This window comes from Triturus cristatus, chromosome 3_1, assembly GCF_964204655.1.
Source record: "Triturus cristatus chromosome 3_1, aTriCri1.1, whole genome shotgun sequence".
In the NCBI taxonomy this organism is placed as follows: Eukaryota; Metazoa; Chordata; class Amphibia; order Caudata; family Salamandridae; genus Triturus; species Triturus cristatus.
This window is the reverse complement of record NC_140583.1, coordinates 961384264-961400912: the sequence shown is the minus strand read 5'-3', so window position 1 is coordinate 961400912 and position 16649 is coordinate 961384264. Positions and strand designations below refer to the sequence as shown.

Below are 16649 nucleotides of genomic sequence, written 5' to 3'. Positions count from 1 at the left end.
TGGAAGCTATATCTAACTATGGCAATTTCACTGGGTAGTGACCATACTAGTAATCAGTGTATGACTGAGAACATCACAAAATAGCATGTCTAGTATGCGGACTTTTAGAAGCTGCATGATTGTTTGGCCCGGGGCAAATATTTTGAAAGTTGACATAAATGCTCATGGGTTACAACCTCAAATTCAGGACAACCTACGAATATTCAGAGTATATTTTAGCCTTGTAGAATCGTCCTGCCCCCATCTATATGGTTTCTAATTGATAAATGCGTTGCTGGGGAGGTCAGAGTCCCACAGACCTGTGCTTTGGCCTAGACCTGTGCTTTGGCCTCCCAGTTCCATTGCATTCCCCACTGCACCCTACCCCCACTCACTCACCACCACCGCTTTCAGTATCAGCCAGGTTGCATTAATAGGACTTGCATAATGGAGGAACTACTACTGTAATTATAGAAAGTCGTTTTCCTATTACACCTACAGAGCTATAAGAGGTATATGTTTTCCATGGCAACACATAGTCCTTCTATCATGTCTGTGGAGCTCTAGACTTTTTAGAAGGACTATCTTCTATTATGTGAGTACAAAGCAAGTTGCTGAATAGAAAGCACCTGGAATTTTTTGATAGTCAGGATTTGACACAGTAAGATGCTTTGGTACGTAATGAATACTAAAGAACAATTAGTGTGAAAACACAATCATGCAAAGGACGTTACACAGTGCTACTTTAGTGCGTGGTTGTACTTTAAGGACATGCGTAATCACTAGTTTAAAAAATGTTTACCCCAAAAAATGGTTGTTTGCTGCTAATTGGGGTACTAGGTTCAGTGTTGCTGTAAATCCAACCAAAATTCTGACCACTAAAGTATAACCATAGCAACTGTATATTTGGCAAACGTTTAATGTACAGAAGAAGCATTTCTGTCAGTCATGTACTTCTTTCTAGAATCAATATGAATACACATGTAATTTTAGGTTACATCTACAATTTTCTTATTTTTCTAGCTACACCATACCCAGGCGGGTTTAAATGTTTTACCTGTGATAACGCAGTAGACAATTACGAATGCAATCGCTGGGCTCCTGATTTCTACTGTCCCCAAGGTAAGTCGTCCTTGAAGTCAAGCTAATCAGCAGTCGAAGTGCATTAAAAAAGTCTGGTCACTGTGGTCCTATGTGCAAGTGTGAGTTTAGGGACGATATAGATGACGTGGCTAAAAGGTACTAAAAAGTCTGCAACTATTTTGTTAGCCTTTCATTTCATTTCATTTCATAAAGCTTTATTCAGTACATATCAAAAATGACCATAAAAGCACAAAATAACATGAATACATAAGCAAGCAAAAATGCAGGGGTAATTAATTCATTTGACACACAAAATTTTAAAATATCATACTTTTCCTAACATCAATTGATTTGTATAAAAAGGTAGCAGTAAAAAAGCAAACATCCGGATTATGCATATTAAAAAGTAGTTTCATAGCATCATTAACAGTATGGACTCCATATTTTACAAGGATCGGTTTTAAAAAAACAATGCGGAAATTCCTATAGAGGTTACATAGCAAAAGAAAGTGCAAAGTGCATTGTTTAGATTGACCGTCACAGGGACAAGGGCCAACCGGGTGTTTTTTAGGAGACAGGAAGGCCACCAAATGATGTACTAGCCCGAGCCTCAACCTAGTAAGGACAAATCTATGCGAGGGTCTGGTCACCTGACTTAAATATGGTTGAAATCCCTCGTTACCCACAAATTTATTATAAAACATGCAGGTGGACAGTAAACCATTGCCACTCACCCGCCTCTTTGCCTTATAGTTCATGAATATGCTCTTCATCTCAAGTTTTGACATTGCTACGGCAGCATATGGGTCAACCAAAATATTTATATCAAAGATTGTTAGCCTTTCAATATCCGGTAATTGCGTATAAAATAATGGACACACCTTATATGAAAATGAAATGTCAGTTAAAGTAATTGGTGGTAAATGCACTCTTATGTAAAATAAAAGTTGATTGGGTTAATGCAATCACTGCAGACCTGAACTCTGATTGGCACACTGGGAAGCTGTGACATGTATTTATTTATTTGGACATTGTGTTACTCACACATTTTGAGATTGGCGTCTGCAAAATATGCAAAGAGATTTAGTGCTTAACTTAAAACGTGTGCTTCCAAAATATATGGTTTAGTAAACACAGACTGTATCTAATGCAAATTGTTTGACACATTTCCATTAGAAGGTCATACTGCAGAACTCAGCTCGTAGGACCCTCAGATTACCTCTCAAAAATAATAAAACTTTGTCACCATGAAGCCTCAAATGACTCCATCAATTAAAGGCATATACTGGCTCCCTAATAGCCTGTAGATTTGCTGATTAACCAATTGCACATATTTACATTTCTTTCAGGTAGCAGGCACACTGTCCAAAAGGCTTGTTTCTTCGTTTACTGTCTTTCTCTCCCTTGCATTCACAGTACCCCTCTCCCTTGCCTTTCGTCCAGAGGCATCTCAGGATCAGGATTAACCACCCAGGACATTTTTTAACAAAATGTAGCGGAACTGTTTTTGTAAAACTAAAAAAGATTGGTAATGTTGTTCCCAAAAGATGAAGCCCACTTCAATCTCTGAGCTAACCACATTTTAAGACATCTCTACCATCTAGGTAGAGTATATGTGCCTCGTGAAAGAATGCCCATTACGATTTCCCTACAAATATATGATTAAATGAGTTCTAATATTAGATTTTCATAGGTGATAATAACAAAAAACATATGTGTTTATGTTTTATATTACATTTATCATCCCATTTGACTATCTGTGTAATAAATAATCTACTGTAACTGCAGGAATAATGCAAACAATTGAGGCACATTGTGTGCTGTTAAGTATCCCTAATTTCAACCTTTCTAAAATTAAGAAAATTAAAACTTGAAATACTGCATGTACTAAAGCTGTGTTGTAACAGATTGACATGGTTAGCTTTTTTATCCAAAACAAAAGAAACTTAACAAAATCAATTTAACAATCACATGCATGTCTTCCTATCAAGTACCTTTTTGTAGAGGATATGGGGTCATTATAGCTCCCTGACAAGGTCCCTATTAGTTGCCGAAGGCCCTGAACCAGAGATGTAGGCCCAAGGATGAGGCATGGGCCTATAATATGGGAAAGCGCCTTACACTAGTGGGATAGCACAAGGTAAGGTTATAAGAACAGTCCAACCACTGAGGGTACGATGTTCTAAATTAAAAAGGGAGACACAGAAAGACAGACAAAAGCATGCCGAAGGAGAAGGTCTGTATCAGCCATTACTGGCTCCAAGACGCTCCACTGTTTTCACTGGAGTACTTAATGTTCCAATTTATAGAATTTTCGATGGGTATCTGTGAATAATGGGGAGATGTTTCACAGAGGGGTTCTGAGTGACATCAAACAGACAAAAAGAGTGAATCTCAAGTTGTCTATGATGTCACTCAGAATCCTGAGGCCACCTCAAATAGTTATCACCTGCTTCCAATACGTATGCAGGGGCCGACTAGTAAGGGGCAGCAGCAGGGGAGCCATGTATAATATATATAATATAATGTGCCCATTAACTGTAGGGAATTGCCCCAAAACATGACATATTACCGCATGGCATGGCTGAGTCCCTGAGGGTACTGTAGGCCTGAATATTAGCCCATGTGTTATCGACACAGGGTACAAAGCATACAAGCAGGTTTTGTTAAAGGTATTGCCCAGTGGGTACTGCAGGCAATAGAACTGGGCAGCGTCATGCACTGATGGTACTGCATACAGAGATATTGGTCACAGGGCATCGAGGAAAACTCTGGATTAGGAATATTGATTTAGGGCACGTACAAGGGCTGCAGAAATTCTCTGATCACTTCAGGTATGGCAAACATATCTACCAGGCACTTGACATGCCCAAGGCTGTAACATGTCCCACAGGGAACAGCTTCAGACCATGCCTTGCTAGTCCTGGTGGATCGTCCTTCCTTCTCTCCTTACCTGTAAGCAAAGTTTTAGTGACTGGTGACTCTGCACAAGGCATGGCAAACATGTTTAACTCCTGACAGCAAATGAGCAATTCAGATGAGAAGCTGATATTCAAATTTTAGGCCGCAATTTCAACTACAATTAAAATTCCAGTCCAAGTTTGGGATTAATCTGTCCAGCAATGGATGAGAAATCAGTGCACAAAAATATGGGGATTTGAAAGCAAATGCAAATGTTGGAGCACCAATCCTATAATTCCCCCCACTTACCGAGTCAGTTTGAAACATGCCAGAAACTAACGAGTACATGAATACTTTTTTTGGGAACGCTGTTTGTAGAATCCTAATTCATCCAGATGCTTATACATGATAAAAAAACAGATTCCATATGCACATGTTTCCGAATCGTAACTAGTGCGGTCTCATAGCATCATGAAGAATATATAATTGATATCGCAGTTTATCTTATAATATGAAACACATTAAGTTTATTTAAATAAACCCTGGGAAATCAATTTATTTAAAAAGAAAACACTATGTGTGCAAAACTACAAGTAAATTCTATCAAAAATGTATTTATTTATATTGCTTCTTCCCACAGCATTAAATGGCCTTAAGGGCAAGTGTGGAAATCAACTGAATCTTTCAAGTAATGGTGATCTTATCTTTCGAGATGGGATTTGCTTTAATAACAGTTAGACTATTGAATCCCCGTCTGCTTCTCTGACATCTTCCTAGACTGGTTTATGTTCAGTGGTGAGAAAAGATTAGGAAATTCCATTCCGTACTTTTGCTGTCAGTCTGACTTTCTCAGTGAGATATGTCTCTGAGTTTCCGTGTAAGGCATTGCCACTTTATCAATGGAACATTCAATTTTGTCAACATTCCCTTCACATTAAACCATCAGCATGCTTCAAATTAAAAAGCACAATTAGCTATAATGGAGCTCTGTGAAATGTATTAAATGTGAGCCTCCATCTTTAAAAAGAAAATAAACAATGTATCTCCCTGCCTAAGCAGTTTGAATTAGCAGAACTGTAATTCTTTGCTGATGCTCCAATGGAAAATGGTATGTCCAGCGGTGCAAGGGACCTAAATTTAGCTATCGCACTTACAACCCTAGTAGCAGTGCAAGCCCTGGTGGACTAGGACCAGCCATGTGTGTTTGGGGATCTTCTATTAAAGTCAAGTGAAGTGTAGCATGTCCAAAGAGTCAATTAAAATAGAGCAACACCTTGGATACTTATACACAATTTACTTTTCAGCGCACCTCTGTTTCTGTATTCAGTACATTTGACTTTCAGAAGTACCCAAGAAGGTGCCTCATAATGAATAAAGATACTTAGGAAGAATGTAAAAAATTATTTTGGCCAATGAGTGCCTTCATCCTGCTCTGTACAAATATATGTCATGAGGAGTCAATGGTACAGTGTGTCCTCTTCTGATGCATGAAAACACATTTCTGGCAATTGTAAATTGAAATAGAAAACACACCAAAGGGGCAGGGGCTTGGCATTGGCTTTACAGTTAAAGGTCCGGATTTTATTAAGAGGAGCAATCCCCAATCTTGACTTTAGGATCTCAGTTTTGAAGAATTCAGAAACGACTCTCAGAATATCCTTTCTCAGATTTCATTTTTTGAAAATTGGCTTCACATCCAACTAAATGGCCTGGACAATTCAAAACTATCCACACCTCATCTTTATGGAAGGAGTGTCTGAAATTTAAGTCATTCACCATTCTTATCATTCAGTGAAATACACTGCAGTGAAACAGCACTCATAAAGTAGCACCAGTCTATGTAAAGGGGTCTTAAAGGCTAAGGCAGATGTTGAATTTGTCCAAGGCAAAATATGAAGAAAAAGGTGAGAAAAATAGAACAAAAGCACTTCCTAACTTTTGTAATCAACAATGAGCTCCTCAGTACTTGCTAAGCAAAGCTCGAGGTGAGCAGCTCGATTGGAATACTTTATTTTCAGAAAAAGGAAAGGGACCTCAAGTACACAGTCCCAAGGGAGGTTCTCACAAAGCACCCCACTTTCCCAGGAAGTCAAGCATATCAAACAAGGAAGGGCACTTAAGAAAAGGAGGAAGCAGAGTAACCTTAATCTCCAGAAGTTATTAAGTTATTATGTGTGTGTGTGTGTGTATATATATATAAATATTTATATATATATATATATATATATATATATATATATATATATATATATATATATATATATATATATATATATATATATATTGTATCCAATCCTAGTTTCCCGTAGTATGAAACAGGCGCTGACTATATATAGATATATATATAGATATGCCAGCAATTTTCTCCCAAACTGAAGAGATATATACACAATGTACATACACAAAAGGTGTCTATGGTAACGCCTGTGGTGGCCCTTTAGAAATAGGTGTCCTCTGAGAACCGATTTGGAGGGCAAAAGGGGATGATTACCTTGAACTCATTTCATTTTGGTTGGGAGTCCTAGCCAAGGGGGGTAGGAGGCTGACAGTACATAATCTGATTCCATGCAAGAAAATGGTGGTTAATATGCTATGGTCAGCACAGTGTTAATGATGAACCAGTTGTAGCCACAGAGCATATCAGAGAGGTTTAGAGGCACTGTCCATGTAAGAACTTGAAGATTACTATAATTGAATAACATAGTCCCTGATACTTACATATGTATTTTATTTACCAAATGTGTTCTTCTTTATTTAATAGAGACAAGGTACTGCTACACTCAACACAAAATGGATTTCAGTGGAGAAAGTATTGCGGTCACGAAGCGCTGTGTGCCCTTAGAGGATTGCATGCACACTGGATGCAAAGATTCAAGACACGAAGGACAAAAGGTTGGGAAAACCATCAAATTGTATGGGTGGAATAATAGTTGAAATTCGAAAAGAAGTATTGACTTTGCTACACTGCCATATTTTGTCTCCAACGGCATGTAAATAAATTGAATTTGAACATTAAAATGTGGAGACCTCCATGGAAGTCAGTGAAGAGGCTTAAAACTAATAATGGCTAGTATAAGCCTTTTGCTCCCGAACTCCACTGTTTGTGTTTGTGCTTCTCCCTTTTTAATTTAGAACATTTTACCCTGAATGAGTGGAATGTTCACATAGCACTTATAGCCCTTCTGCCTCGGGATATTCCGGTTGTCAAAGGACCTGTCCCTCATTATAGGCCAGAGCTGCGGGTTCAAGACATTAACAACAGCAGGCTATAATATAAGATCTGTATTCATTTCATAAGGGCCAATATCACGATTTTTCAGCCAATGCTACCAAACATCTGCAGAAAAAGAAAAGCAGAATTTTCTTTGCTGATCGCGACTGTCGGAACAGTGTCATAAACCTATGCCCATGACTGCATACACTCAAAAGCACTCCAGCATGCCAGTACAGATAACAAAGGTGTTAATGGCAATGTATTTTTAATGCCAAAATGGCAATTTTATTAGCTTTGAAAAAGATGGCTCATGGTAGGCTAACCAATGATTGGTCTGTATGTTTTAGGGTGCATTTTAATATTCATGCATCAAGTTAATATGGATTTGGTGTTCGTTTTCTTTTTATTTTAAAATCCTTCTGGAATGTTTAAAAAATGTCCTGTGCTTCAGTACAGTTGTTTAGTAAATCTAAAAATATGTTAAAAAAGGCAGTCAGTTTCTCAGGAGTAATAAAAGAAAATAGAGGTCCATCACTTTCTCATTGATAAATGATTATTTATGACACCAGTGCCTCAGTATAATTATAGAATTACTAGGAATTATGACGTATGTATAGTTTAAATGTAGGTTGTTTTTACCACTTTCACTTCTCCATGACCATTTATTCTCGAAAATCTTTTTTAGTAAAAGAAGTGTAATACATGTTGGCAAAGCCATCGAAAAGGTAAACATATTTTGTTCACTATGGCATTTTGTTTTTCAATTAGAAATGTCCCCCACAAAACACACTGAAAGAAAATGAAAGTTCACAGACAACTTTGCCCCCATTTCAGTATGGGTAAAAGGTTCACTGACATGGGTAGCAAGAAACAACCCTTAGTTGTACTTTATCACCTGTTTTACACCTGGAGGTAGCACACAGTCCTATCTCTGCCACGCTTCATCCGTTCATGCCATAGCGGACATGTGATACATCCATGACAAGTTAACATCACTCAACCTCTTAATGCTAAAGGTAGTTGCTTATGACACTCATGATTTCAGTACTTCTTTTATGTGTTCACAAACCTAAAGCCGATTAGTTTTGTGGTTGCAACCCTGTGGTCATACCACTTGCGAGCCGTGTACACTGTCGAGCTCAGGCTTCTTTCTTGCCTTACTGCACAAAAACTATCCTTTGAGGCTTACTCCTCTTTGTATGTGGGCTGCAGAATACAGTACACATACAAAGAGGCACTAACAAGGAGAAATAAAGATAGTTCTCTTGTAATGCCGGCCTTGGTAGGTGCACCATTTTGGTTCAAACCCATGTTTACAAGTCTTTGTAAATATGGCTTTGCATCAGAATACTTGGGTGGATGCATGGGAACACCCATGATCCACCCATGGAATGCCTACCGTAATCGGGCTTTGTGTGGCTTAGAAAATACCAAAGAAGATTTTGTATCATGCTGCATCAAAAAAGTAATGCAAAATCTTAGTAAAACGGGGCCTGCATACATACTATTGATTGCTAATATATTATCTAGGTTAACTTTTACAGGGAAGTATACATTTACTTTTCTAACTCCACATTTACTTACCTTCACTGTCAATATTGGTGCAAGTGGTTGTGACCCTGATTTTTGGTGGGTTGGGGAAAGTGAGAGTAATAAATAAAGATGCCTTTAAATTCTTTGTTTAGCTTGTCACATTTGCCACTGCTTGGAAGACAGAGGTCAAATGTCAGGCTATGTCTTATAATAGATTACTGCAGGATTGGTGTTTGGTTTCCTTTCTCTGACTGCAAAGTGAGAGGAGTTTTTTAAATGAATTATGTTGATTATATTGCTGGAGTCCAGGCAATGTGAAAGAAAAGGGTCTGGGAACAAAATGTACATACCTGTAAATTAACTTTATCCATCTAGCAGTTAGGAAAGCAAAAATGAAGCACATTTTTGTAATATTGAAGTGTTCTAGAAACAGAGATTCTAAGGGGATCATAACAAATCACAAGACTTTACTTGGTGATGCTCAAATGATAAATATTCACAGAAACCATGATCTCCACACATTATCATTTGTGAGCTACATAGTTCTATCATTAAAATTATATGTCTGTGCAAAGTTAGTGGTGTTTCAGTGGAAAACGTGCTATATCTGTGAAAGACAATGCGCTACCACACAAAGCTTTAGTTAGGTTAAAAAACTGCCCTTCCGCATATGCATTAGAGATACGTGGGTCGCAAAAGTTTGCAGTTCTAAAAGTGGGTCATAGTTCTGAAAAGTTTAGGAACCACTGTACTAGACTTATACAGTAACTCTTTAAAGATTACTCTATTGGTATTATGTGTGACTGAAAATGTTTATCCCCACATATATCATGTCATCTTAATGATTTTCCCTCAAAGAAGTGATACTTACGATTATCATCTGCTTTCTTTCAGATTTGCATTTCCTGCTGTGAAGGGCATATCTGTAACCTGGCATTACCTAGAAACACAACAGATGCAGTTTTTTCTACAACATCTCCTATAAATAAGACAGAAAGACAACAACAACACGTGACAACACTAATGATGTGCATTTGGGTCTTATGGTTCCTAAGAACATAGCAGTTTAAAAAAAAATAATGTTTGTGCTTCTAGTAAGTCACATGCAAAACAAAACTAACCTATTTTGTAAATAATTTTATATTTGTGATTCATATTTAAGAATGCTATACATTGCATTCAAATGTTTCAAGGGCTCATTCTTGAGGACGGCATCTGGCCTGAATTAAAAATTAGATCCTTTGGCTGTGGCTGAAGAACATATAACCATATCTGTTTTAACATATTTTTTCTAAAATAAAAACACACCTGCAGAGATTAACATAATTATTATATCAATAAGTAAATGTCGAACTGACCACATCCAGAACATAATTCCACAGAGTTGAAACCTAGGTCCTTGTGAGGAGAGTATGCAGTGCAATGGTTTAACCACAAGGGCCTCTTCACAGTGGCGTGCTCGACTGAACATAAATACCTTTAGCTCCTTTTCATGCATAGTGACTCAACACACTTCTTGGCCGCCTCAGTACCTACTGGGCTGAGCACCAGCTAGAAATCATGTGATGCAGTCTGCACTTGCAGAAGAGCAGCATCCGCAGTTGCTTGGAGGCTTGCCCCATCCCGTTTGATCTCCCACCATTCGTCCTCAATCGAAGCACAATTTTAAGATCACTCAGGAAACTCCAAAGGCCAGAGTATAAAGACAATGGAAATACCAACTGTGCCGGTGCTAGAGGGAGGGGTTCATTTGCATGACTGTGCACTGATGCTTTACCTGTATTGTCTGGATAAATCTGCACCAATAGACAAGTAGCTAGTCGCAGCTCGTAGTGGGAGTGCGGCGGGGCGGTGGGGCAGGGCAAGGGCAGGGGGTGGGGTAGTAAACTCCATAATGCGGCCAACCGGAGTTAAGTAAATGAAAAAATAAATAAAACAAATCAATTGCGCGCGCTGCAACGCCATTTGCGTTGCAGCGAGCGCAATGTAATTTGTTTTATTTATTTATTTATGTACTTAACTCCGGTCGGCGTATGCCGGAGTAAACTACCCCTCACCCTGCCCCTCCCCCGCACCGCCCCACCGCCCCACAGCACTCCCACTACGAGCCGCGACTGACAAGTACTGATGTATAGATGTGGATGCAGTGCACATGCTGATATGTTTTGGCCCTTAGGCAGCATGTGCGCCACACAACAAACTTAAAAATAAATAAGGGAGTATGTTTCAGTTGCATATTTTTTGTTCACAAGGGCATATAGATTTCCATGTCTTCATTACTACCAGATATCTTCTGAATGTGCTACTTGCAGTATGAGAAATACAAGGAATAGCCAAACGCAGAGATATACATTCACATGAACGTATAGATTTGTGGAGTAAATCGGTTCTTCGCATTGGCCATTTCCCAATTCCTGCACACTGCTGCCTTTCTTACATCGTTCTTTTTAAAACAATATAATATCACGTGTAGAATACAGTTGTGTTCAAGTTTGCAAATAGAAAGTAGTGCTCGCTTAGAAAAATAGGGGCATATCATCAAGGCCAGGCGATAATATTATCGCCGCTTTAGCGTCCGTTTTCGAACGGAAAGCAGCGATAATTTTATCGCCTTATCAGCAAGGTCACGCTATCGCGTGAATCCTTGCCTTATCGCCCTTTCCCCCAACTCCATCTTCGCATCTCTAATGAGATGCAAAGTGGGCGTTCCACCCCAAGATAATGGGAGAAATGTCGCTAAGCGACATTTCTCCTATTATCTAGCCACATGCTAACCTGCAGAGCGACAAGAAAAGTAGCGATAACCTCGGTTATCGCTACTTTCCTTACACCAACTTTTCAACTGACTTAGCCATGATATCCTATGAAAGGTGGATATCATGGCTAAGTCTACCTTGCCCTATCAGCAAGCTTTCCCCAAACGTTGTGCGATTATCGCTGGATTTCCAGCGATAATCACACAGTTGGCAGCTTGCGCGTTGAATTTTATCGCTTTGGAGATAAGCGTTGCTGATAGCACGCTATCTCCGTGATAAAATTCAGCGTTGGCCAGCGATAATTATCCTCGCGCTAAGAGCGCTGAGCGATAATTATCGCATGGCCTTGATGATATGCCCCATAGTTCTTACAGTGTGCTGGAACACAAGTAGAAGCACGTGTAATAATTCCGAATCTTGCAAAGTTATTATAAAAAAAACTTTTATAAAATGTTCAAAAGGGGAGAAAAATGGTTGAACAAACAAAATGCTTCCAGCACATGAAACAATGGCCAATGGATAATCAGATTTAACAAGGAGCCTGTGTAGCAGGCTATCATTGTTCTGGGAAATCGTTATATCTAGTTATTGCTTATGTTCGACAATGATGATGTAAGAGTTCATGTTATCAATGGATTTTTCACTAAAAGAGAAGTGTACTTTTCAGATCTATGACTCCTATTCTGTTGATGTAGAGTCACTGTGGGCCTTCCTTAAGACAGGGATACAAGCAACTCAATGGTTATACGACAACCAACTCAATGGAAATACGGCACACGTTTAATAAATACCACACTAACAAAGAGAATTCATGTCAAATTATGCACAAGCTGACTAAAGCAAATTCTGTTGTCAAAGCATAATCTGTTAGATATCCTGAGGACTGACACGTTGTATGGCCAAACTTTTGCACTAAGCCAAATATTATTTTCGTTGTTGTTATTGAGCACGTTAGCATTTCAGAATGTGAGTGCAGGGACATGGCAAATTGCACAGATATCCTAAAATAATATTTTCAGCCTCTGACTTTCTAAACCAAAGTTTTCTAGGTCAGGTTAACAGGAGCTTGGCCGATCAGGAAGTGAAACGTTTGAGAAAACACATATAACCCCGTGCACTCTGCTTCCTGATGTTTAAATACCTTGTAACAAAAGTATACAAACGTGTCCTGTGTTTTTTGCTACTGTGGTTGCTGCAAAACAACATACTGCCACGTACATTTTGTGAAAGCATTTAGTTTACCTTGTAACATTAGAACTCAATCTTTGTAGTTGTCTGCTCATGTTCTGAAGCTGCACTTAACATTCTGGCCTGACCTAGCATTTCTATTTTTTCGCAAAGTTATATTTATACCAGATGTTTTGTCATCGAACTCTAAGTAAAGTCGTACTTATGTTATTTGCATTTACCCATGCATCCTCATAGTGCATTGTTAAACTTGTAAATTGTGTACACAGTATTTATTTTTATATGACATTCTTGGAAACCAAGGTTAGATTTTCTTACAATAGTGTATAAACTGTAATAAATTATTTGTCATAAATGACTAGTAATATTTTTAATTCCTGCGTCTTGTTTTCTTTCTTTGGTTTTTGTCATTTATTTTAAAGTGCTTCCATTAGCCATCATTCTACAAGCCAGGCCCCTGGATTAAAACATGATATTATGACTCGAGTTGTGGCCTGAGGGCAGTAGTAGTATGAATTCAGTTAACATTAAATATACATTCATTATTATTAGTCGAGGGGTCATATAAAATACTTTGTAATGGTGGCATTGGTGGAAGATTTGCTTCTTTAGGGAAATAATCTGCCTTGTCATGTGCCTGTAAAAATGTCAAATTATCGCAATTTCCGCGAGCGGAACGGAAATTTAGCCCAGGCCTAATCACAATTGCTGAGCCAATGTTTTCCTCACGGAAAAAGTACCAGTGCAATTCACCACTGTCACTGGGCTTAGAATGCCTGACAGGCCGGTAGTTGTGAACATGTCGCTGCCACAGTATGCAGCCGCAACAGCTGCAGGTAAGAGCAGTAGGGCTGGTTGGGGGGATATTGAGAGTCGACCACATGGGAAGATTAATTCATTTTCCTTTGTGGTCGTCTCTCTAAGTCCCCCAAGCTGGTCTCACCGCCTCGCCGCTCTTACCTGCAGCAGCCGCGGCTGACAGTGTGCTTTGAAACAGGGCATGTAGTGTTCCATAGACTGTTGCCTTCAATGTGGTGATTGATGGTATGGATTGCATTCTCTGAGGATAGTTTTGAGTCGTCTTGCAGATGATGTCTTGGCACATTAACAGGCATTATAGAATTATGACCAGAGCTTATATTGTAAAACAAAAAAAACAAAAACTGAAGTGTTGGTTCCCAAAATTCTTGGACTGCTGAACGAGGAGAGTGGATAAGGAGAGGGAGGTAAGCTTCACCTTCTTCACTGCATCTGTAGCACAACTACCAGCTCTAATGTTGCCCTTCCATCACCTCTACAATCAGCCTGTCGGTGGAGCACCAGGCACACTGTCCAGGTGTGTGAATAACGGTTCTTCTTCTATTTTCATAGTGTTTTCTGTAGAGGCAAAAGAAGGGATGCCAATACACTGAATTGTTAAAAATCTTTCCATTGGTTGCCCTTCTGGTTGCATGATGTTAGAGGACATAAAAGAGGACCTGATTTGCAGTCTCCTGCACCTGTAAATTAAGGCAGTGTCAAACTAGGAACAGGACTGTGATGGAAGTGGCAATGAGTTCAGCACTTTTTGTTGGTTTCATTTAACAGAATCTTGAACCAAATGAAACATTTGCAGTCAGGTTACATAATATCATGAAGTGGTCATACCACATGGCTAACGATAGTCATAAATCCTTGATCTGTCTTAGTGAAAACACTAACACCTTTGCCTAGGTCAACATCAAATTCTATACCTATTTCCCTTGTCCCGTGGTTTAATATTTATGTTGTTTGCTACAGTCCAAGTATAGATGCTCATTAATCTACAACATGTCCTGGACCCACCAGACCCCCTCCCCCCCATCTGCCTCACATCATATCAAACTTTTTTGGGCATCGTCTGACTCAATCCCACCACACCCCTGATCACAGCTGGGAGTCATAATAATGCTAGACACAGTTAATGACTACTATGCTGTGGGCTCCTAACCACCACCCCAAATTCTAAAGCCATATGGTAATTGGCAGGTAAAAGTACCAGAGTTTTATGGACTGCAGAAAGTGTTGAGGTGAATGCCTAGACTGAGAAGTTGTGCAGCATGTTCCATGTGGGAATATATACTATATTATGGCACACCAGCACTAATGTACTTCAGGAACAATAGCTTGGCCTCAATGGGATAACTTATAAAATGCGATACCAGCATCCTCAAATATGTTTTTTACTCTTCTTTTCTGTGCCTCTAAACTCTACAGTTAATATTTATACGGTAGCTGTGGTATAGAGGAGTTGCACATCTACTAACAGCACTGGTAAACCTATCCACAACCAACTGAATGTCCAAATTGCAAGAACCAGTTGAAGGTGCTCAAACAGTGCTACTACTCGTGTATGTTAGATTGGAAGAATCCAACCCAAGCATATAATTATTATTTGACACTGGCGCACTCAAAAAGTCTGTTGTTTGTTAACACAAGGCAGTCCAAATATTTTTAGTTTAGTTACTTTTATTTTCACCACTTCAACTAGCTCAATAGTCTTGAAAACACATCTGGCACTCGACAAGTGTTTCGTCTAACAAGACCTTTTCAAGGCTGCAACATATATAAAACATACATTGTGCTCAATGTGTATCATATTCTAAAACCATAATGAATATTTGCACTATGTATACGGCCACAAAAACCAAACATAAATAGAATCAGGTGATGCTCTGATCTTAAAAACTATATGCAGACCTGTGTGATCTATGAGAAAGAAAATATATATATAACCAGTAGAGCACCAAATGGAAAACTGGTGAACAAGGAGTAGTGCTCAGCATGCAGCTTATCCATGTATCACATCACCATTTGTCTCCATTGCTTTAGAATAGGTACCAAGGGGCTGATTACGATGGTGGACGGACTTCAGTCTGTCTGCCATCGTATCAGGGATTGGGACTGCCTGACATGCTGTCTGCGGTCCCATAGTAGTCTTACAAGGTGACCGCCACCACAGCGGTTGCAATGCCTATATTTTATATTGCGGTGGGTGCTGCTGGCTGCAGCACCTGCCGCAATGTAGAAACGGGACATGTCACATATCCCTGCACTACATGGCAGGCACCATGCAGTGCCTTCCACATGGTACAGGGATATGCCAACACCCACAACAAAGGGCCAGGGGGGAAGTGGAGACTGCTATGGGCCCCCAATGTCCCTTTCCGCCAGCCTTTCTATGGCAGGTAACCCGTCATGAAACGGCTGGCAGAAAGGGACATCGTAATCCCTATGTCAGTGCCTGGTAGGCACTGCCATCATTGTAGGGACTATGAGCCCGTCTGTTGTACCGACAGGCTCTCAGTCTTTACGTCCGCCACACGTCCACTCATCATCATAATATAGCGGGTTGTAAAGTTGGTTACGATGGCGGGGAGACCGCCACCGACAGCATGCCGGTGATGGTCTCCCTACCATTGTAATCAGCTCCTATGTCCCAAAAGTCCCCAAATCCTGAGAAGGAGGATCAACAGAAAGTGGTCCTCTAACAAAAATGCTTCCTAGTCCCTATAAAATAGACAACAAGTCAAGAAATATCTATATATGGTATCCATCCATTATAAAGATGGAGGATCTGTATAGATAAATAATAAAGCTCCCCCTTACCTATAGCATGAATAAAAGAGACAGTGCTGAATGTAAGTTAAATCAAGTACTATCTGTCAATGTACATGAATCGAACCAAGTAGGCCCCCAATCAGTCAGACTATACATTTGTTGCATGATAAGCTATAAAATAAAAAAGACTCATGTATACATGTCAGTAAATGATATACTTGCAGTCCTAGACATTAAAAAGATAGTTGTAGAACCCTGGCGCAAATTATCCACACTGAAAGTCGGATGAACCAAGTATTCAGCATCGATATATCTGTCTGATGAGATGCTGAAAAATCATTGTCCGAAGAAACAAAAGAGGAAAATACTGTTGTCCAGTTTTAAGTGCTCTGAGTGTGCCACCAACTTGGAGTAGC

At 39.4% G+C, this 16649-nt stretch overlaps 1 protein-coding gene across 3 annotated transcripts in view; it reads left to right on the top strand.

Annotated features, from left to right (window-relative positions):
- LYPD6 (LY6/PLAUR domain containing 6) overlaps positions 1-13028 on the top strand; it is a 185696-nt gene extending 172668 nt beyond the window's left edge. The window contains exons 4-7 of one of the 3 annotated variants that reach the window (XR_014978946.1): positions 1003-1101; positions 6725-6855; positions 9605-10508; positions 10804-13028. Coding sequence is in view for 1 of the 3 variants with exons in the window: in XM_085645606.1 (XP_085501732.1) it covers positions 1003-1101; positions 6725-6855; positions 9605-9772 (398 nt within the window). In the remaining 2 variants the exon portion in view is untranslated. Of the gene's footprint in view, positions 1-1002; positions 1102-6724; positions 6856-9604 lie in introns of all 3 variants that reach the window. The other 2 variants (XR_014978945.1, XM_085645606.1) reach the window with 2 other exon arrangements.
- The last annotated feature ends 3621 nt before the right edge of the window (positions 13029-16649 follow it).